The 24,646-nt window shown below is 36.0% G+C and overlaps 1 protein-coding gene across 3 annotated transcripts in view; it reads left to right on the forward strand.

The window, feature by feature from the left end:
• The window catches only part of GPATCH2 (G-patch domain containing 2), a 134,384-nt gene that overhangs the window by 55,207 nt on the left and 54,531 nt on the right, over nt 1–24,646 (forward strand). Inside the window, exon 6 of one of the 3 annotated variants that reach the window (XM_054194464.1) lies at nt 3,778–8,848. The exons of the other annotated variants lie outside the window; for them this stretch is intronic. Within the exon in view, the coding sequence (XP_054050439.1) occupies nt 3,778–3,780 (3 nt within the window). The 3' untranslated portion in view covers nt 3,781–8,848. Of the gene's footprint in view, nt 1–3,777; nt 8,849–24,646 lie in introns of those variants that run through there. 3 annotated transcript variants of the gene reach the window in all.

Here is a 24,646-nt window from a genome sequence, read left to right on the forward strand (position 1 = left end):
TTTTCTTAAACTTACATGTATCCTTCAATGTTACTGTTTTTTGTATTAATAATATATGACAATCTAGCTATTAATCAGACTGGGATATGAATATGGCAGCTAACGATAAACAAAAGTACATTGAAATCACTTTTGTTATTCACTTGAAACTCAAAATACTCTTTTCAAAAGAACAAAAATCTGGATGTGACTGTGGTACAGTTTTAATTAAAAAAATGCTTTACTACCTTCTTTCACCATCAGCATACCAGTCTCATTTCAGTCACATATTTTTCCTGTCATTAATCGTTTTGTCTGGAAGACTGAAATATATTGTGGTTATCTAACTAGCTGAGAACTCGTATTTGAGGTTATGTCTTCTTTCAGTTCAACGTGAGGACAACTGAACAATGGGAGAGGTTGCCCGGAAGGGTATGCAGTCTCCATCTTTGGCAGTTTTCAAGACCCAACTGAATAAAGCCTTGACTAATCCGATTTATCCTCAGATCTGAGGAGCAGGGCATTGGACTAGAGACGTCCTGGTGTCTCTTTCCACCTGAATTATTGATTCTAGCCAATGATCCCATCCTATAATCTTATGATTGGATCATAGGATGGGATCCCAAAATATTGGGAAGTACCATATCTAGCTCTCTAATTATGTTTTCTTTTTAATATGCATTCAACTCTCTAGTTAAATTAATTTTATCCAGGCAGTTATCGGATGGACAAAAGAATGTAAGTGGGGGTCCAATAAAGTGACCAAAAACTTTCACTATGATGATTCATCTGCACTTATTTACAAATGTCATTCTTTAGGGAGATGTTTTCTTGGTTTTTTTTCTTAATATATGTTAGATTTTCTTGTGGCTTAGCTTGTTGGCTTTTGGATTCTATTTCCGTCTTTCATGTTCAAGGTAGAATAAGTTAAGTCAGCAGCATGGCCTTTCTTTCAGTAAAGAACTTGAAACAGTCTCCTATAGTAATATTCCCCTACCACCACCCTGAAGGTTAACAATTTATTCAGTATCTTGAGAAGTTAAATGGAACAGCTGAACTGGCTTAACAACTTGTGGCCCCTAAAGGAGGAGAGGGTAAGAGGATGCACATTCTCAGTTGATCCTGCTCCTTGCCACTTAGTGGAATAGTTCAGTATTTCACTGAAATTATTCGACTTGAATTTGTCCACTTGCTTGCACCCTCCCACCCCTCAGGATTTCAGTGGATTGAATCGGCTCACTGAATCCAGTAAATGTCATAGCTGATGGAAGGCGCCAAGTGGTATAAGAGGAACATAGGCAAGGATGGATTAATAACACCATTTCCCCTCTCCAGTGCAGTGTGCTATTCTGCTAAAATAAAAGAAAAACTCCAGAGCAAGGCTAGACCTAGCCTAGTCTAGAAAAGGTAACTATTGAAAGAAAGAAAGCAAAAACACTGGCAGATTGAACTTTTACTGTTTTAATTGGGGGAGTCAATCAGTCACTTCTTACATATTTACAACTTGGAATTTTTGTTCCTTGTGGACTTGAGTGTCACATACTTGTACTTGTTTTTTGTTGTTCTCACAAAGTAATAGATTCTTTCCAAATATAAAAAACGCTGTCTGTGCCACAAGGAGATAAAAACATACATGCAAGAGATTGAGGGGAAATAGTTTAGCAGGGTATTTGACTGTTGGCTGGTAAATAAGAATAAGCTGATTTTTTTTTTAATTAACTTGTCAGTATAAATCAGCTGGATTTCCCATGGGCAGCATGGCAGATGAGGGTCTTCCAAAGGGAATTAACTGGAGGAAAGGTGAAAGCTGTACAGATGAGTTCATGAAAAATGTTCTGTGCACAAGAGACAGGGAGAAGTCAAAGAACTGCTAATGCTAGGAGCATTAAAAAAAAAATAACAAATTTTGCAGAATCTGGTCTTCTGTGTCAAGGGAGGAGGGGATGGCATGAAAGAAAACAGGGGAAAATGTGTGGGGCATGAAAAATGATGTAAGGCTTGAATTAGATTTTGTGATATTGGTGGTGGAATTCAAATAATCCTATAATCTTTGAGTCTTAAACCTGAATTTCTGCCTAAAATGAGAATAGCAGGCAGAGAGGAAGACTGGGACATCAGTATCCCTGCTGGTCACAGTTTTGTAGTGTTATTAAAAGATTTTGGAAATAGGATCAAGGAACGGGTCGTTTGGGTTTTACTTTGTTCTTTAAGAACTGTATTAGTATTAAACTGACCCCGAGGTGCCTGGGTGAGATTTCAGGAAAGGAGCTGGGATCTGGGTTAGGTGAAAGCTAGCAAATAGAAGATAAGCACTTATCTCTGTTGGTAGAGGTTCCACATTCTGTATACAAGTGTTCTGAGCAATGATATAAAATATAACCCTTGTGTATGTAAAACAATACCATTTGTTTTACATACTAAGATACCAGCATGACTAAACCAGTTTCATTTTCAATTTACTTTTTTCCAGTTATTGTAATAAAAGAAACCTAGGTTTCTGTGAAGTTGAGTCTCTTATCAAGTGAGTTTAGGAGCTCACTTTACTTATTTGCTTGCTGGAGCCTCGATTCTCTATTCCCCTCAGAAATGTCTTTCTGTGCGTTCATACTGTCACAGCACTATTCTGTTTTCAAGCCTGGTTATTATGGTGGTATAATTAACAGACAGAGTACGTTGATACAAAAAAAGACATCTACTGGTTTTGACACTGAGAATTAATTATGAAATAAAAGACAGATTTGTGCTCAGGCTAGAATTAGCCTAGCAGTACAAAATATAAGCAGTCACCTTGGAATCATGTAACAAAAAGTGACACCCTTTCTTTTACTATAGGCTAAATATATCTTATGAACTTTAGTTAGACAAATCATCTGTATGTCAGTTCTATCTGTTATTCTATTTAATTAATTTGGAAAATAGTTGTGCTTTCCTTTGTCAAGCCCAGAGTTCACGTTTGTTAAATACTTCAAAAAAACCCCAAACAGTTATGCTTTTTGAAGTGGTTTAGATTATTATCAGAGAGGTTGCTCATTCTTACTAGGAAAAGGTGACATTCAGCACATCATTGGTAGCCAATTTTAACTGAAGTAAAGTTTCAAAAGAGTATCTATAATACTGTTTTTCAAACCCTTTAATTAGTTTTTGCATGGTATACCCTATACAAAGTGCTGGCATAGTATTTTGCTCTTGTTCCTTGCAAGTGAACACAATTTGAATGCCTTTAATGCAACTTTCCTTATTTTATGGCAACAAAGACTCCTCCAAATATCTCGTGCTGGTTAATACAGAAAAACATTGTGTTAGTGTGTTAATCTTGAGTGCACAAAGAGCTACTGGAGGGTAAGAGGAGGGCATCTGTTGGATAAGCTTTCAATATGATGGAAATGATAACAGACTTGTGACTGGTGCGAAAACCAGCTAATCTTTTACAGTATGTGATTAAAACCAATGCATATCTTCTTTTCAAAATCTGTTTATTGATGCAGAGGGGAATATTTCCAAAGTAGACAAAGAGCAAACTTACTTTTGAGAAACCTGGCTGTTCTAAGCTGCCACAATTTGTAGTAGCTGCAGTGACCGCTTCAAGTTTTTAGGCCTATGTGTTCTGGGTGCGTTATTTTTTGTGATGGATTGTCACTGTGATGAATGATCCTCTACTACCTCTTCTATGTGTTTGTCAGTACAGTAGTAGTTGTAGTAGTTTCTAGACTTTTATAGTAAGAATCCTTGGGAAGATCAAGAAGTTACAAGTCATCTTGGAGTTTTGCATAACTAATGAAAAAGCTTCTTTTATTACAGTGAAAGAGTGATTATGAGGAAGAAAATGAAGATGCCAAGAAATCGGCTTTGGAAAGCAGTAATTCATTTCTTCATTTCCTGCTGAGTAACGTAGGACAGACAGTATCCGTGCATTTTCAACTTCTAGTGTAATTGAAATTCCAATGCAGATTGGACCTTCCTTTAGAAGATGGTGATTTTTTAAAAAAAATTTAGAAAAGACTTTAAACTATTGATGTTGGTTTCAGAAAAGGGTTTAGCAATTGTGTACATTATAAAGATGACTAGCAATTAAAATATTTGCAAAATAGTATGTAATAGTATGTAAACACTTTCCTAGACCACAAAGTATGGTAATTTTCAGACATTTATGCGACCTTCTGCTTAGTTGGCAGTGAAGCCACCAGCAAGTGACTGTTGATTATTCTTCAAACTTAACGAAAACTGCATGTAGAGCTAGCTCGTTGCTGACTGGAAAGGTATTCTTAGTTTTTGTACACGAATGTTTAGTACATGCACTAAGGAGCTCTTGAGAGCTCTACTCAAACATTAACTATTCCTATGAGCTCACAAGCATTAAGGTATGACTGGAATTTTTAAGTTAGCATACATCCAAGTTTGTGGGAAGTTAATTCTTGCCCATAGTCCCTTGCATAGTATCATCTGGGAAGTTGCATGTCTAAAAAAACCAAGTAATCATGCATGTGCACGTTTTCTGAGCATTAACAAAAGGCAGACATGACAATCTGCGTTTAAGTCTTTGGATCTCAGTTTTATGCACAAACTTGTTCTATTTAATAATGCTTCCATTAAGCAGTGTGTATCACTTTTTTGGTTACCGAGGCTGGGGAAGTTTCATTTAGGTTTCATTTAAATTTATAGTAGAAACATGTGTATTCATATATTTTCCATAAAATGAAGGAAATTAGGGCATTTGGTGTCAACTACAGGAATGAAATGAATGTGGTATAGAATCAGTTCCTTGCTCATTAAATCCAAAAGCACCTGCTGTATTATTATTTGGCTGTAAACCAAAAAAAAATGGTTTAGTTAAAACTGGGGAGAGGGGGAAGATCATTTAATCAAATTTATACAGCTTTCTGAAAGTTACTGGAACTAAAGTAGTTGGTGATGTAATGTATGAAGTCAAAGAGTATTTTGCTGTGCTGGAGAAAACTAATGGAAACATTCACTTGGGGTAAGACAAATGGTATTAAATGAGAAAACACACCATGAATTGCAAATGGAGCTGAGTTAATTTGTTGCTACAGTAGTGTTGCCCTACTGTTAAATGAAGGCTGTGTAATTATCTTGCTGGCAGAGATAATGTCAAAACCTCATTTCTCCTTACATGCCTCATTTTTACATGAGGGCTAATTGAGCTGCAAGGTGACAACTGATTATATATGGCTATCATCAGGTCCTCTTGCTCAATTTGCAAATAATGTTATCTTTTTTAAGTGATGATTTTTATCACATGTCAAATTAAGGCATTAAAAAAACTTTTTAAAGCTATTTTAGTAATTTGTAGCATTGCATTTCTGTCACCATTTTATTTATATTTTTCAGCATTAATTAATTCTTCCTCTAAGATTCTTGACATCCATTTACTTGCCATCCTTTTATTTAAAGCACAGACACGTGTACTAATCAATTTGCTTCATGCCTCTTGATCATTATGAATGAAAGGGCACTTTATAATCCTAAATATATTAAGTTTTCTTTAACTTTTCTGTTGAGTTTCTCGTTTATTGGAAATGCCTCTGGATGATTTTTGGTAATAAATATTTGACTTAACAAATACATAGATTTAAAGCTGCTCCTTATGCACAAAGAAGCCCAAGGATGCTGTGTCAGATAAAAGCATTCCCCCTCTCCCTGTTGGCTTCATGAATACCAAGGCACCACTTTGTCAACGCAGAACTAAAGGCTGATGCTTTTTCTTGGCCTGCTTGGTCTCTGCTTTGCCCATCGATGCAGTGCAGTCTCTTTCCAAGATCTCCAAGTTTTTTGAATCTAGCTACATTCACAAAAACTAAAATAAAACCAGTTCATTTTGCATTCCACTACATTCCACTAATGTGAAGGAGCAACCTGGATTTCCATGTTCTTGCCCAAAATTGCAGAGCTACAGAAGCAGCAGTTGAGACAAGCCTTCAGAGAACACGCTTGCAAAAAGAAGTTTCAAAATCTGGCACTAATCCTGAAAAAAACAATTTTCACAACTCTTCATAAGTTTCTGACGCTATTTGGAAATAGTATTCATAAAGCATATGCAATATATTTGACACAGAATCTATTCTGAAATCGTCTTAGTATATTGACTACACTTTCCCTTTGCAGATACAACTTGTACTTAAATGGAACCTGGAAAGTTTGATATCCTTGTAATAACTGCCTTGTGTTTCAGAGTGCTTGGACTCTTGCAAGGGGGTTGATTGTAGTCTAAATGGTATTTTATAACAAACTTATAATAGGAAAATATTTTTAATTGTAAAATGAAAAAATAGCCTTAGCTCAGTTTGTGTTGCATTAAATACATTTCAAAAATAAAGCATCATAACTTGTAACTAATTGAAGTTTAATAACATCAGACCCTCTTGTTTGCTAAACCCCTATACTTATTCAGAATTCAAAGCAAGTATACACTTTCATTCTCAGATCTTTTATTAAACTTAGGTATGTATTTTTAGATTTTTAAGTAAATTTACCTCTTCAGTGGATGTGATACAGTTCATCCCTGACTTGGACTTTTAAATAAGTAAAATAACGATGCAAGACTGTTTAAGTGAACAGTCTCCTGTTTTGCTTTATGTTAGGCAATAACAGAATACGGCTTTGCTTTGAGATGAAAAACCTGAAAGGTGCTTCAATATTTTCTTATACCAATACGCTTTTCCATACTATTTGTATCTTACAGTATAGCAAAGATACTCCTCTTTATTGGAAACCTCATGACTGAGACCTTAAATCATTTTACTTTATTAGATAGTTCTGCATTTGGAAATTAAACGATGCTGCTTAAAAAGAGAAATTACTCCAAGACAATTCTTTGTCTCTTGCTTGTCTGACACAGGGGAAGGCAAAAAAAAAATAAAATCAGAGAGCTTCTCCTGGATGAAAGGAGTTACTTGAAAGTGAAGTGTGCAAATCCATCAATGATATTTTAATAATGCTGGGTCATGTTGAGTTCTGAATAATTTAATCATTTGGTGTATGTTTGCACTTCTGTATGAGACTTTGTTAGAAAATACCTTTTTAATGACTGACCTGAATCCTGAAGTATTTTTTTAATAACCTCAATGTTCATGTGATAGTTCTATAAATCTGAGAGTGTATAGTAAGTTTATACTTATTAAATTCTTCATAAATATAACACAATTCTCCCTCATGCAATATAGCTAACATAGGAACTGAAAGGATACTGTCGATCTAACACTACCAGAAAACTTTTTTTTTTTTCCTTGGATTTAAGCAGCATATGTAACCATTAGCCAGATCAGGCTTACTTTTTATTTTTATTTTTTGAAAGCCACACCTTTTTAATGACTTTCAGGTAGAAGCACTTCTGCTATGTTGACTTAGTACTTACTGTGAGGTCCTAGTTAACCCTCTTTACTGACGACCTTCAGCCCAGCTTTAGCCTGAACAGAATTTTAATTTTTTCCTTCATCAAGCCACTTGACTAAAACCTTAACTTGTTCCCTCCTGCCTTTAACGACTGCCTGTAATGAACAGCAGAAGCATTACTCTTGGTTTCCATATATTGAGGTTTAGGGGGTTTAGAATATTGTGGATGTTAGAGAAATTAGCGGCTTTTCTTAATAATATATCCTCAATTGCTAATAGAAGATAAATCCATGTTTCACAAGGTTTTCACTTTAGATAACGGTAATTGTTCTAATAATGAAAAAAGAAGCAAGTATGGAGAGTATTATATTAAAACCGGAAAATATTTCAGTAAGTAGTGGGAATGGAGGAGCTGATGAGGAACCAGTGTTGTTCTTTCAAGATAGCATTTATCTACTTGAATATTTACCAATACTAAGGAAAACTTCAGCAGTGAGTAACCAATTTCCGCTTCTAAAATATTTTATAATTCTTATGCAGTAAGAAACCCATGGTAAAAGTACATGATTCTTTGCATTGAATTATTTTCTTAAGTTACTTATTTTTGATTTGTTTAACATTAGAACATTGTGCATCATGTTGTTTTGTAGCCTTAAGAAATCCCGTCTGAAAAATACATTCCCATTGTACTTAAAGTAATATTAATTCTTTGTAGGTACATAAAATAAATATTAGCTTACAAATACAAAAGAATTACGACATCTGCTCACTGAATTCTGAAGCAGGTGTAAAGCTTTATTACATTGTTGATGAATTAGAACTTTCAGGGATGCTTTGAAGAGTGTGTATACTGTAACTACAAACAAAATCTGGCGTTCCAAAAGTACCAGGAGTAACATCAGTGGTATTTGCTGCAGGTGCTCGTGAGGACTTGCGGAGCTCTGTGGATGTTGAGCTGCCCTAGCTGGTGACCTCATAATTTCCAGAAGCAGGTGGAGGTGGCAATTATAGCTATGGCCACTATCTTGAACCTTCTGTAGTAGGTGATGAATTGTAAATGGCTAGACCCGGTGCACAACAATAAACTCAAATAAATCTTCAATGTGTAATAATGACAAGACTGAAAGACTGGCAGTTATAACAAGGCTGCTGTTGTCACCCACTTTACTGTAGCCTTGATATCCATCATTATCAGCTGGAGCTAGCTCAAGAGTCGGACAAGAAGGTCTGAAGAAGGATGAGTTGTTTGCGCTGAAGCGTCCAGTAGGTCCCATCTGGCAGAGAGTAAATGGGATTTTTTTGCCTGTTCACTGGGCCAGAGCTGTCCATCATTTTGGGCAGATATCTGATCACTTCATGCTGTGGGACAATATGGCTTTGTGCTGTTTGGTACAGCAATGGCAATTAAAATAACTAAATTTTTCATTTATTTCAAGCTTCTGTTTTACTTTAGCCAAAGGTGATCCTAAGAAGTAATCTTTACATTACAGAGCTTTTTATTTCTTTGAGTAAGGAAGTCAAGTTAGACCAGTTAATGCCAAGTTACTGAAAACTTTTAAGGTGGTAATGCAAAAAGATTTAAAAATACATGCACAATGGAGGTTTTTGTGTGCGTGTTTTCCCAGTAGCATGCTTTACACTATCTGAAAATATCAAAATGTAACACAGAAATTGGCAAAAATGCAAAAACATCATAAATGCTACTACAGAAGTAGTAGGGTTGCATAGCCCCTGGCAAGTTTGTTGTAATTACTATAAATCTTAATTGTCTTAATGCATTTTGACTTGATACTTTTCTCTGTTAAGTGACTCTGCTGGGTTTACATCACATGTGTAGCTTTCAAATGTATTTATCAGACAAGCATGAAGGATTATTCCAAAAAATGTTGTACACCAGAAATACAAACGGGAAAACTGAATACTGCTTAGTTTAACATGGCAGCTTATCTAATATTCGTTTGATCTTTAGACTTTTCAATGAGATCATAGGATTAATCAACATAACATGTTAATCAGCGAATCCCAGATTGATTCCCGCCCCCCTTAGAGGTATAGCACTTCAACAGAAGACAATTGAGTTTATTGAATATTAATTTATGAAGTCAATATAATTGCACTTTGTAAATTTGTTTTGTTTGAGATACTTATTGCAAGAAAAAAAATCAGATGTCATCATTTTGAAATGAAGGTGATTTTATTAGAGGTTAGAATTTTATATTATCTAGATTGCAAGCTGCTTAGCAGCAGTTTCTTCTGTAAAGCTGCCTTATTTTGCATTCAGGGTAGGTTCTTACAAAGCATAATCCCAGCTTTAAAAGATTCAAAGTTGTGAAGTGATGCATTATAGATATGTAGAGTCAGGTGCTCTTTTAATTTTAAGAGTATTAAGTGCAATGGGAGAATATTATTCTAGCTTGTATGTTCTTTTGTTTGTATTTCAAAAGTGTTACATTTTATACATGTCTCAGCTGTGCGATAATAGTTGTTTTACAAACATTTTAATGTCTATGATGATTAAAAGTCTTTTGAGATTTTCTTTCTTCTATAACGCAGGTTCAATAGCTGATGTCCAGGCCAACTGACATACCATCATTCATTTTTTCTTTATTTCATAATAAATCTTGAAGCCTGAAGGCATCAGACCCATGCAGATTTCTCTGCATTTTAGTGTCTTGACGGAATAATAGCTTCAAAATTTAAAGTAGCGGCATATTGTATTCGATCTCTATAGATTTAACTCAAAACAGCGGTAGCCACATGAAAATATGTCAAGAACACTGTTTTCTCTTATTGGAATTTAGGCAATTTGTTTTCACTCAGAGAGCTGTTTCTAACCTATTTTTGGAGCCCCTCTGTGGCCTGACCATACGTTCTAACATAATTTATGGTGGCATGGTAACATATGGACTTTTCATCATTGTCCAGCTGAAATCCTCTGTTGGACATGGATGCTACCCCCATATGCAAGCTCCCAAGGCAGGTATTCCAGAGTAATATTTAGTCTTGTGTAAGCTGAATTCATCAGTGTGTCTAGCATGGTGTCAGAGTTGTTCTGTGCTTTTTAACAGTCCTAAGATTTTTTTTTTGTCTGTATTCTATCTGCAAATCATACATTAAATTTGGATTATTTTTTTTAACAAGTAAGTTAAATACTGATTATCATGTTGGAATGCATCAGAAGACCACCTAACAAACCACAGAGTTTCAGGTTTTCATTGGTCTGAGCAATACACAAACAGAAAGTAAAAGTAATCCTAGACCCAGGGAGTGTTACGGTTCTAAATACCTAGAGCAGTAGAAGCAGGAAGCAAAAAGATTATCTCACAAGTAGTGATACCTTGTGACTGAAACAACTGTGGTTTTTCCTATTACTTTTTGTAGGGTCAGGTTGTTTTTTTGGATGTGAGGGCATGAATTCACAGAGGAGAGAAGACAGCAAGGGACTAGTGTGGAAAAAAACAAAGGAAGGGTAGTAGAATGGGAAGAACTTGGAGACAAGTCACTGAATATAACTGAATTGAAAGAAATAAGAAAAATTTTTAACTGCTTCTGTTTCTCTTCCCTGTTAGAACTGGTGCAGCAAATAGTATGCAGGTGGTATTAAGAATTTTGTGATTGAAACTGGGAACTGTGAAGTGATAGAAATACTATATTTATATAAATAGTTAAATAATGTTTATTAATGTTGTCTAATTAAAAAAAAAGTTATAAAAATGCTTTCTCCATATACCCGTGCTTCTTAAAGTCTGTATCTGACCAAATTGAGGCACTGAGAGATATTAAAAATAACTTGCATTTGAAGAAGGATAGTTCTCTCCCCTATTTTTTTTCTTTTTGGTGTCTTCATTTTCTGTACCTACTAAAACTTAATTGCACTACTTAAAAGATGAAGTAGGGGGGTTTTTTATCAGCAATATGTCTCCAAAAGGTGGCTTTATCTTTCTGTAGACTAATGACTGACTCTTTTACTACTAAGAGGATGGTAAGACTCAAAAGATGTAAACATATACAAACTACACATCAATAAATATTTTGTTGGTTTCTGATTGCTAGAGAAAAAGCGAAAACATTTTAAAATACTTGAAAATACTATTTAATTATTTAAAATGACAATTATTAAAAAAAAATCAATTCCCTAATGTCATACTCGGTGCATGTGCATTTCAACATCAGGACAAAAAAGTCACGCACATGCACAGAATTAGCAAATGTAGAGAGATATGACTGAAACCTGATTTTCCTTGCAGAGCTTAGGCATTTGAGACAGGGTTGTAGGCAAGTGCTTTCCTTGACACAAAATTTAGATTTCAGAGCCTTCTCATGAGAAGAGTGCCTAAAGCTGCAGAGGCATCCGGGGGCTCAATGCTGGTGGTAGTGGCAGAAGCCTCGTCTTGTCTTTGCATAACTCCTTACCATTTGCCATACTGAAGAGGGTAGGTGCAAGCTCTAGGTCCATTGCCCATCTATGCTAGCAAAATTCTTTAACCCACCTCTTGCATCTCAGCAGACAGTCTCTGTAACAACTAGCTTATAGTGCTGTGCACGGGCACTGTTCTGTCTTGCTGTTGATGTTGTGTCCCTGAGCAGAATGGAAAATAGGACTTGTGGGCAAGAAGCAAAGCAAGTGAGAATGTAGACTGTTGGTTGAACTCCCAGATCTCCCTTCTGGAATTACTTCTGGGTTTTCTTCAATGACTGCCTGTTATAATGTGTGAATCTGCACATAGGACTGTTCATATTCGTGTTTTGCACACTAATTCAAGGGTTAGACAGTGACTGTGTAGCTGCAAAAGAGCTGGCTTAGGGTCATCAAGGTGTGACAAGTTCTCTTCCAACTACACTCTGAGCACACTTCATATGTAATTTGTCAAAGAAAAGTAGCCTGGATTAGTACCTTTAAAGGAGTTTCAAGCTTTCAATCCAGACTAGTTTCATTATAAAGCTCAGACTCTTAACTCAGATACTATTACAGATATTTTTAATTACATGGCTGCTCTGTCATTTCTACTGTTTGCATTTGCAGGAAGTTTATTCTGGAGGAAAAACACTCCATCGCTTAAGTCTGTGATAAGAACTGATTGTTTGGATGTAATCCACAAGATAAATTGTGAAAGACTCTGGAATCTCTTAAAATGGTCTTTCATCATATCAAGCAAAGTTTTTAGAAAGCCTGTGTAATTACACATGATAATTGTATAATTGCACATCTTAATTATTATATTTCTTACTTAGCAAGTTATATGTATTTGCACTAATTATACTACCAAAATGTTTAATTACTAAATTATAGTTGCATATTGGGCGGTGTGGGGGGGGTGGCTTTAACCTGCTAGATGAAAGCAAGTTTGTAGCTAGCATTCTAGAACCATAGTTTATACGTAAAAAACAATAGTACATAGTTTTAATATAAAAATAATGGTATGCTATTCTGGTGGTCTTGGTTTCAACAGAAATAACAAAATGGTTCTCTGAGAGAAATATTCATGATGATATTGCTGGAGACAGGATAGGGACATACCAGCAGATGGAATAGTGGAAAGAATTAAGTATACAGTATTGGGTTTTAATTATTATGCATTGGTTTTTAATTATTCTAGCAAACCAGAAATAAAACCAGTTTTTATAACAAGAAATTATCCATAACTAGTCTTTATCCCCATCTCACGCAGTCCTTCACCTCTCACCTCTAATATTCTAGTATCCCATCTGGGCTATCATTATTCTATTTATTATTTTTTTTTAATATATATATGGCACTCCCTTATTTAATCATTGTGGAGAATGCTCACAGCCTTTGTCATATCAGTCAATAGTGTGTGTCAGCTTTGACTTAGCTTTCTTTGTAAACCGTGTTATTTGGCTGTCTTGCTAAGAAAGAGTGTTTCTTTTTCTGTCTTTCTACACAGTTCTAATCCTTTGCTCAGGCTCCCATCTTTTCTGTATTTTCAGCTACAGTTTCTTGTCTAGCCTTGACAAAATCATTCTTGCCTGTTTATATCCATTTAGAATGGGGTTACGAAGCTTGTTTTCTTAGCTGAATGTCTTTGCAGTATCATCCTTCCACTGCCTTCCCTTTCCTGATTTTTTTCAAACTTAAAGTGCTTTTCTTAAGATCCTTACAGGTTTGTTTTTTCAGCCAACAGTCCAGTACAGCAAGGTATCTGAGTTAAAAATGTGGATTAAGAGTCACACCTTACTTTTAGGGAATCTATATGTGGGGTTTTTCTTTTCTTGTGCCATGAAGCTCTGTGTACAAGGTACTAAGATAAGAATTTAATCTTACTGCCTTTGTTTCTTCAAGTACTCCCTAATAGGAATGCAGTCAAACTGTCACCTTGACAGCAAAAGCAGTTACTCCAATATGATGATGTGGTCTTCAGTCATATTTACTAACTTGTATTGTCACTTACCTTCTGTTTCAAAACCACAAAGTCAGTTTTTGGGTGTTTTTCTATAAAGCTGAAGAATCTCCATCCTTGTGAAATCCCTGTGCATTTTGCTCCAGCAGTCTGTGATCTTATCCTAGGAAGGACGTTTTTCTCTTCTTTAATCTAGATCTACCTTCTTGCATTCTTAAGTTTATTACTCTAATAATCATAGATGGCAATTTATGTGCTTTTCTTTATAGTAACTTACCGTCTTTGAAGGCCTGTATGTCATGCTTTCCCTCTATCTTCTTCACACTAAGCCAGCAATGTGGTGTGCAAGTGAGTTAAGGTATGAGAAACTGAAGTCCTATCACCACTCTTCAGTTGGTGTGTTCCAAGAAGGTTTCCTCTTTGTGAGATTATCGGTTGTTTTGTAGCAAGAAGCTTCCTCTATTTTTTATAAGAAATGCAGTGAAAGACTGGAGAAAGCCCTTGCTGTGACAGATTTACAAAAGTCAGTCCATCCCCGTGAACTGAGTTTTGATAAACCAGTATTTTCTAAGGAACGTAGATGAAAGTTTAATGAAATAATTGAGAATCACCAAAAACCAGCAGCGTCTTTCAAAGGGACAGCTTGAGAGCTATGAAAACTGATTTGTCTATTCTTGCCACAATAGCAACTTGTACATTGCCTGCATGCTAGCTGCTGCAACTTGCTGTTTGTTGGTTTGGGTTTTTTTCCAGTTTTGCATTCTTAGCTTTTTGCTGTTTAGTGTCTTTATCAGAATCCTGTGGAGTGCCACTGGGAATATGTCTATTGGAGGAAGATTCCCCATATATAATTATTTCTGAAGATGATCAGCTGTGATTTTAATCCATTTTATATATACTAGGTGGTGTATTGATTTTCGACTAACGATAACTTTTAATAGACCTGTCATGCATTATCAAGTCAGATTCTTTAGAGAATTCTTTAGGCTTAGATGTACTTCATAACCCCTATATGATGCAGCATGTGTATTCACCTTAAAACAGTTGTGTTATCTCAGCTGATGAGATTTAAGATGTTCTGCCAAGCATGCCAAGAGGATCATTGTCAAGTACTCCATTTATTAGAGAGGAGATGGTGTCTTGCACCAAAACCAAGCAATAAGCCTTACTTATTTTTCATGAATGCCATTCAATATGTGTAATGCTTCTGTGTGATGGTATGTTTTAGTTTGTGTAATTAACACCTAAGTGAATTTGGAGTGAGACAATGAAGAGTTATATTTTTGCCGAAGAGAAGCGTACGTGTTCTGTGAGAACAGGAGACTTGTGAACAGGAAAAGTAAACAAATAATCTATTTTATTTATCTCTCAGCTTCACTGAATAGATGCAGAAAAAGGATGTGCCCTGATAGTGGGATCCTCAGTTGCTATTTCAATGGATGAGTTCTTGGTCCTTCCTGTGCAGTCATCGCTGACAGTTGCTTATTCTTAGTTTTCCTCAAAAAGTATTCTTTCTGTAGTTCCTAAACTATCGCGTATGTTTGCTCCACTACGTAATTGTATGTTTATGGAAGATGTTCTCTGACACCAGTTCTTAAATGTCTCATTTGTTTTGTGAATATTGGAAAAGGAAGATGTTTTTACAGCTTTTAGTGGTTGGGTAGTTATCTGATTATTATCAAGAAAACTTTAAAATCAAGGGATTATTAAAAAAAAAAAAAAATCAGCTTTTACCCCTTTGATCTTAAGAATTTCCTCATATGACTGCTGACATTTTGTCTGCTTTTAGGATTGCATGTTCCAGTTTTCAATTAGAATACCTTTTGTCTAATAATCATTTTTATGTTCGTAAGAGATGTGACATACTGTACTTCTAAATACATGCTTTCAGAAAAAGGAATCTTCCTCTTTGAAAGAGACACCAAGACATATGTGCACACTGTGTGCACAAACATTTTCATTTCTTCTTTACAGTTAGCTGAAGTAACACATTAGTATGTGAACAATAAAATTCTCAATATATGAGATCTTTGTTAAATTAGCAAGTTTTTGTCAACGCCCTATTTTGTGGAAGACACACATCCAAAGTAGGGTATTAGAAAAACATTGGGAGACTCTTCAGAAACATTGTGCTTTAATTTATAATGTATAATCTATACATACTGTATAAACTATATAAAGAATCAAGCAATCATGTCTTTCAGTGTTATCTATTGCCATCATTCCCCATGCATTGAGGCTCTCACTATAGCTATTACTATAAAACGTTCCCTAAGTACATAAAGGCTCTAATCGTTAAGATTTTTATTACCAGCCACACATACAGAGCTGCAAATTGCCTTGTTTCAGATTTATTATGTATTACTCTAGAAATTCTATAAAGATCAAAAGAACTGATTACAATGTTGACCTTTGCATTAACTCATCTGAATTTAAATTCAAGTGTTTGATTTGGGAAAATAAGTCCATTTATCATAGGTCTGCTACTGAGGGGATTGTGCAGCCCTGATTGGGAGTGCTGAAACCAAATTTATTTATTGAGCGGGGGCTTGAAAATTGTTTGTAGGACAAGAGGAACAAAAGTTTGACCTGCCATTGTGTTGCACCCAGGGAACAATGTGGCAGCTGCCCTTTTTGAATATCTAGCAGTCTGTTCTTGCTGAAGAGCCAAAAGATATTTATATTTTAAATATATATAACTACTTTGAAAATGGAAGCCAATGAGCCTTTTCACACCATGAGATAATTAACTGTTAAATACAAATGTTACAGTCCTGCAATATGGAAGAAGACGTGCAGTGTTCTGGATCTTAACATTTCCTTTTTCAAGTCTATTTGAAGTTTACTGCCCTGGAAATGTAAATATTTATGAGTGTACATTATAGAACTGGCTCCTCAGCTAGTACAAGGATGGTAGCTTTATCAATTAATTGTAGCTCATTTAATGTGCATATTTATACCAGCTGAAAGGCTAGTCCCCTCAGGAAAGTAAATAAGGGTAAAAGAAATTGAAACTAATAGAGCTGGAAGTAATGTAGCTATACAGAGTCTTTGTAGTAGCGTTCACTTTCTTGTGAAATGCTAAAGGTGGGGGTTTTGTCAAATAAGTGCAACTTATACTTTAAAATGTCAGAATTGGCAGTTTCATGGGCTTAGGCCGAGGTGTCAGTGTGTGAGACATAAAATCATAGAATCGCCTGGGTTGGAAGGGACCTTTCAGATCATCTAGTCCAACCATCAACCTAACTCTGACAAAAACCATCACTAAACCATATCTCTAAGCACTATGTCTACCCGTCTTTTAAATACCTCCAGGGATGGTGCCTCAACCACTTCCCTGGGCAGCCTGTTCCCATGCTTGATAACCCTTTCAGTGGAAAAATTTTTCCTAATATCCAGTCTAAAACTCCCCTGGTGCCTCTCCTGAGGCCGTTTCCTCTTGTCCTATCACCTGCTACTTGGGACATAATTTACTACTTAAAGATATTTCCACTTTGTTTTGGAATAAACGTGTTATGTTTAGTGTAAACTTAAGGTAATTAAATTCATATAGAATGCAAGTCCTTATCTGTCCGCCATATAGTGATAGTAGATCTACAAACAGTGTGCTATGATACAAAAAGCTGTATTGTAAAACAAGACATTTGTTGCTTACATGCATGCATTCTTACTCTTAGCTTTGTAAATGCGGAAAAGCTACGGTGATGATGCACTCAGTACATTTGTTAATGCTTTATTTTATTTTTAGTTGTCGTTTAAGGAAAATACCTATTATACTGAGTTATTCAATCAGAAAATGCTTTGGTTGAAACTTCGGTGTGTTGGGAATGGGTTGTTGTTACAACTTTTACCCCAAATGATTCAATTAAAAGAAGAGAAAAGTGGAGATGAAATACCATTTCTGGTACGAAAAGTGGCTTGTCTTGACAGATGGGGTGCAACATTTTGGACCAAAGTCACTCCAAACAGCCAGAAGGAAGGGCACGTTTCAGAAAATAAATATTTGCATCACTCCTAAAGAAATACATACAGATATGATTAAGACACCTAACAAAGTTTGATTTGGGAGCTTACTGTTGAATGGAGACATTTTTATTTATTTCTCCAAGTCATACAGCTGAGAAATTATTTTTAAATACTCTCTGTGGGAATGCATTTTTTTATATTAAGAAAAATCCAGCTTTTAAGATGTGCATATCATACATTAAGTAAAAATGACATTGCTGTGTAGGGTTCCTAGGGCTTTCTGTTTTCAAACATTTTAAAGATCACCCATCCTGTTGTTCTGCTACTATGTGGCATCTTTAAAACTTTGTTTTGAACTATAGCTCTTCACTGCAAGTGATGATTCAATAATAGATGAGGGCTGCTTTGATGCATGCAAAGGGACATCCTGTCCTAATCAGCCTAAAGTTTTATAGTTTCTGAACTCAGCTAACTTTCAGAACATTTGTGAAGGATATTGTCTCATCTTCAGTGTTTATTCCCTTTTTAGACATCTAGTGAGAACCTAAGTGCTCCGTTAAAATGAATGGCTGTAGCTTTGGGGTATTAGTGGGTTTTCTGTTTGTTTTTGCTAGATCTTCTAAGTCTACCACACATTTTGTTGTCTGCAGCATTGTCTGCAGGCTTCTGTTTTTGCGATGGGAAAAAAATGTATTCCAAACTTAGAAGGGAAAAGCTCCGTTGTATTAGGGGTAAGATTTTCAGCTCAAAATTGTTAGTCATTTACTTAATGAGGAACCCTGAGGAACTGTGGAAAGTTAACTTTTAGGAACTGCTTTTCCGGAATTGTATTAAAGTGGGGGGCAATGGGGAAACTAACACAGACCTGTGTCTTCAGTTTCTTTACTAATGCCCCATATTTGTAATATTGTACTTAGTTTCATCAGTAATGATTTTGAAACCCTGCCATAGATCTCTCGCAGTATTGTACCAGGTTTAAGAAGTAAATACCTTTTAATAGAAACCAAAAGCATGAGTAGCTTTTTGTGAGGATGAAAAAAAAAAAAAAAAGGGCAATTACTTCTGTGTAGATCAGAATCCTAAAGCACATCGGGAAGAAAATATTCATACAGAGAAGATGTAGTGTCTGTTCTTTTGGCAGGAATGCATTCATTGGTTGACTTTGATGTCAGGTGGAAGGAGAACAGAAACTGAAATGTTTGGATTTAAAAAGTAGCTCCTTTATTTAAACTGCAGTAATTTCCAAGCATAACATATTTGAAAAACTGCCAATATGGATATATCTACAGAGTCAAAACAAAACCCTTGGTCTTCCCACCCCTTTTTCCCTTACCTAGGTCTTGTCAATTTTAAAACGTTAAGCCTGGTGGTGTGATGAATAAAACATATTCCGGTTGCCTAAGGATGATCTGGAAGCGTGTCATATCTCTGTTTTGAGGTATCAAGGATTTTTCCCCTGCTATTCTCTGTTTGCTTGTTTACTATTTGACTTCTAAAACTAGACCTTGGAGATAGTATTCTCCTTAAATATTTTTAAGTGGTAGAAATTGCACAAATATTTAGGTTTAACAAAATACAATGTTACTTTATTCTTGAATCAGTCCAGAGCCCTGAATTATTTTGTTTCCTTATGTCACCTTTTGTTTCCTTATGTTACCTTTCATTAGAAATATTTTTGTAGATGCGAAACTAAGATCTTACCTAAAGATGGATAAGTGCCTTCAAAGAATTCAAGGGGCATGAAAAAGAGGAATCGTTCTTAAGAGTGAAATGGTGCTATTGTATTGGATCGTACAAAATTATAGGAAATAACTTCAGAAATGTTAAGCTAGGATACAAATGGAAAATATACTCTTGTTAACTTTAGCCACAAAATCTGTCTTAAGTAGTTTGATCTGAATACTTCTGAAGCTTATAGGCTTTCACTTTGAAGGAATGAATGAAGACCGTAGTTCTTTCTCAAGTAGGACTTTTACCTGCTTTTATCCTTGCACCAGAGATTTGGCTAAACTTGTGGAAGGACTTGAGGTAAATATTTTTAACAGTATTTAAAAAAAAATAAAAATGTTTGTGTATCATGTTAGGCAGATATGAAATTTTCAAGGTCCAGGACACTTTGTATTGTTTGAAGCTGGTTTAGTTGGGGTTAAGGATGAGCTAGGCAAAACTAGAGTAGGGCAAATATGCCTGCATCACTCAATTTCAGAGTTGGAAAGACTTTTTTTTTTTCCTAAAGATTGTTGTACTGGTGCTTTTCCAAGAAGGTATCTTGAACCATGTCACTGGTACCATTTTTCCCTCCACCTCAAGGAACAGGCGTTCCCTTAGTAGGTACCACCTCTTGATCCAGTATTGGACGGGTGACCTCTGGTTTAATGGTAAGCTGGATTGTTCCTTTTAAATATGAGCTGCTTTGATAACTTTCTGGAGTTTTCTGTAAGTTTTCTTTGTTCTATTGGTTATTTTCTTCAGCACATGATTATATGCAGGAAGAACTTGAAAATGTTCCCAAATATTTCATGGCATTTATGGCACCTTTTCAGTGAACATTTGTCTCTTTCCAGCAACATTCCACCTAATTAATATATCACTATATATTTATGATTTTAGAAATAGTAAAAAGCCACCTTCAAAATGTATTTTGTTTTGTGCTACTTAAATATCTGTGGGTCATAATGCCAAATTCCAATGGCTATTTCCATATATTTTTCTTCTTGGCCACCTGCACAATTTCACACTATCGGGGGTGATACGTACAACAGTACTTTCTGCCAATTTGTACAATTTCTTGAATGCTGCAATTTCTTAAGACATCCAGCCAAATTACAGGTGTGCCTGTTTTCATTTTGTTTTCCCATGACTTGAGCTGTTTATTTGCTATAGCTTTTCTTAAACTCAGAGTTTCCAGTTAACTTTGTGAAATGCAGTATTTACCATGTTGGCGTCCAGTTAATAACTAAATAGATGAGCTTTCATTGACCAGCAATTTTCATTTTTCCAGGAGAAATCTGAGCATCTTATCCACAGCTGGAAGCCTACCATGCTCTGTAGTGTTAAACTTGCCTGCAAACCAAACCAGGCCTAATGATATGCTGAGTGCCCTCAATTCAGCCTCCATTCCGGTAGTCTGTAAAGTCTTCAGGTATTTGGTAGGAAATGGAATAGCCTGTCAGCATAGTATTGTTTCAGTAGCTAAATAAAAGGTACTGATCCCGAAACTTGCATTTAGTAAGCAAATATCACAGGTATGCATTGGCAGCAAACGAAATGCAAACTTAATAACTCACTTCGTAAACTGTGCCCAGCATCGTACCACAACCAACTTGAATGGCAAGTAGTGGGTTCAGCAAGGCTTTGTGTTGGTGGTATTTTCTCAGCCATCTTGGGATGGGAGAGAAGAGGAATAGGGCTGTATTAGCCTGATGTCTTTGAGCCTTGAACAGAGCAAAGAGATTCAAAGAATTCCCCAAGCACCATTTTTTAAAGGGATAGTCACTACTACCTTTCAACAGCCTCTTAGCTTTTATCTTACTGTAGATTTCTGTGAAGGTGTGCTTTTCCAAATACTCCATTTTTTTTAAATAGTAATCTTTACACACAGTACCTTCTGCTTTCATTCTGGCTGATTTTCCTCTTCCTGTCTTCCCGAACTAAAATCACGTATGTATTCCAACATCCCATAGGAGAATGCTTACTTTTTGTACTGGTAGTGAAAATGCTTCCCTTGACTGAAAGAGAAGTTTGTATCTTGGAGACCATCAGATTGTGCCACAAACAGTTTCTGAAAACTTCTGGACATGTAGAAATTTTTAACATCAAGGCTGTCACTCATAAATAGCTGGACGCAATGTATTTCCCTGGCAGTACTCTGCTCCTTCCATCGCATTGTCTTGGACACTGTCTTGGTGAGTCATGTTGTGCTCTTATACAAGTTGTAAGCTTTTAGGGCAATTTGTCTTTTTTAGGGACTAGGTTAGCTCTAGTTGTTTCCAGAATAACATACCCATATAAATGCAAAATATAGGTATTTGATTCAAGATATTCTCTGTGGCAAAGACCCTCTCTTTGGCTTCTCTTGAATTATTTTTTTTTTTCTCCCTTAAGAACACTCCCCAAGGGCAACTTAGAATTTCCTTGGCATTTTTCAAGGAGTTGCTGATAGCCACAGGCCATAATTCTATGACGTATTGTCTCCACCCTAAGATGTGTGGAAAGTCAGTCTTCTCCAGGACCTGGCAAAATGTGCTTTACAGCTTCATGTCTGAAAAATAATGTTGTTCACTGTGCCCTGCAACACATTAAATGCTTGCAACAGAGAGAAAAATGTTCATTATTTGACCCTCTGTGTAGTCAGGACCCAACAAACCAGTTATTCCTCTTGTCCCTATTTCTAGAGTAATTCTTCAAAAGTAGAGGATATGCATTTGGTAGCCAACAGTTGCCTGTACATGGCTTTATCAAGAATTTCAGAAGCCCAAGGCAGCTAATGTGTTGCATAGGGACCAAAACCTATTCTTACGAATCTGGCCAGAGAAGTAAAATTGATGCCACCAGAGATATTAGAGGAAAGTGAATTGTCTTTCCCCTATGTTAATCCCAGAACAGAAGAGTCTCTAAATGAGAACAGTGCCCTGATATTGGGCTTGCAACAGAGGAAACCACAGAGTCAGACACCTTTCCCTGCCTTCAGTCACACACACACTCATCTCGCCAGTGGTTAAACTCATAGTTTTAAGTTTTAAAGGAGCAAAAGTTTTCTACATGCTAAACACAACTTTGACAGAAGCACTGTTTGTAAAAGTAAGTTTAACTTCACAGCACAATTCCAGAAATATCCGCCATTTTAACAAAACAGTATAAAACTACCAAGGACGTATGTGTTGTGTGCCGCTAAAAACATAAGACAAAACATAGCAATGGTATTTCATCTTGGTGGAGGAGTGGATAGCAGATACAAGCAGCATTCTGCTCCGACAGCACAGGCTTCGCCTTCCTTTATGAAATAGCTTTTGGGGATTGCTATCGCTTTAATGCTTTGCAATTTTAGATTGATGTAAGGATCTGTATAGGCTTTCTCTTTAGAGAGTAGTGTGATGTTTTGCATTATGTGGGGCTTGATATTGTACAAAGAGAACCTTGGAGCACTCTTACTGATGAGGGTAAGATAATAGAGAGTAAGATAATAGAGTTTAGTCTTCAAATGAAAGTTAATGGTGACTTTACACAATCCATTGATGAGCTTTTGCTAGGATACATCTTCAGTATCTGCATTATGGTAGAAATTTTGAAATGCAATGCTACCTTATCCAAGCGTTGATATCCCATTGTGGGGCTGCTATTAAGCCTAACAAGCTTGACAGTCTCTTTTAAAATGTATGTGTGGAATTCCCAATTTTATTTCCCCCCCCTCCCCCATTAGAACCTGCTTGTTTCCATTTCTTCTATAACAGAAGTCATTTGATATTTGAAGACATGATGATGGAAAAGCTTAAGAATGTCTTGCTAAGAAAAATTACATTTATTGCAATATATTTTAAAACATATTTTATTTCTACGTTATTTTCCTTAGGGAGAAAAATAAAAAAGATTAAGCCTGAATTTAGCTTGACCTTAAAAGTGCCCAATGAAAAGTTGATTTCTGAGCTTCCTCCTTGCTTCCCCTGTTCATCTCTACTGGCATTTAGAATTTGAAACGACGGTTATAGTTATACATTAGAAGTTCAGATGACAGAGAAAGTGGCGTATACAGAAGGATTTCTAAAATCTGCCAGTCATCTAAACTTGCAGAGTAAAACATTTACATAAATGCAAGCTCAAAAAAATAAAAAGTGTCATCCACATACAATACTGTCAATGGTGAAACTGTCCAGGTTTGTACCTGAAACTCCCTGAAGCCTTCTTCCTGCAGTTTCACCACTTGTGTGAGCCCTTCCGGTGGGAATTTCACTTGTAATGAAGAAAAATTGTTTTGTGAGCACTAATTATTTAAATGTTGTCTAACCTAAAGGGTCATGCTTTTATTCTAGCAATTCAAATGTGTAAATTTCATAAGGTCTATTATTGATCAGACTGTATAAATTTTGGAAGGTATTTTACTCCAAGTCTTACCAAAGTGTGATCTTTTAAACCAAAATTTTCTGATACTTCAATTATTTTCTTCATGTAGGAAATCCTTACTTACACTGCTACCAGCATTCTCTTGCGCCCGGTCTTCCTATGGTCTCATTCTCCTAAAAATAGTTTAGGTATTGTCTGGGTTTTGTTGTCCAGGCTGTAAAATATGGCTCATTGGGTGCCCCTTTTAAAAACAAAAGGTCACGAGGTTTTCATGCAAATGAAGCTTGACAGGTTCAAGACTTTAAGACCGAGCAGAACTGTAGGTGCTACGACAGGAAACCATTCTACGGCTGAGAGGGAGAGGAGGGTTATCCTAGTAGTTCTGCCCACCTCTGTTTGCAGTTGCTAATCCTTACTGCTTTCCCAGTCACTGGAAGCGTAGCAGGATGGAAAAGATGGGACAGAAAGAATGGGACCTCTCTGTACTTCTGTCTGCTACAAGCCTTTTTTTTTTCAGTGAGGTGAAACTGTGGGCTTCAGTGCGATGCAGGCAATGGGGTATTCTCTTTAATTGCAGTGACTGGCCACTTGTTTTTCATTTGGTTATAAGTTATTAAACTAAAATCCCTGGAAATAGAAAGGCATTACTTGCTATCTGCATTCTAGTCACAGTATTTTTCATCTGTTTTCTGATAATAGTCAAAACCTAACATTAACTTGTCTAAATATGTTCATGGCTATGTAGATTAATGGAACTGATGTCAGCATGTTTAAAATGAGTTTAAATGTATAAGTAAAATGAAAAGACTTTAAAACAAATTATTTGGCTTGAAGCTCCATTTATATGGTGTATGTTTCAAGCTAATAATCAGGGCTTACTGTGGGTCAGCATGTCATATCCCAGTGGTGTCTAGTGAGATGGAGGGTTATCTTATATG

The sequence above is a fragment of the Rissa tridactyla genome, chromosome 3 (assembly GCF_028500815.1).
Source record: "Rissa tridactyla isolate bRisTri1 chromosome 3, bRisTri1.patW.cur.20221130, whole genome shotgun sequence".
NCBI lineage: Eukaryota > Metazoa > Chordata > Aves > Charadriiformes > Laridae > Rissa > Rissa tridactyla.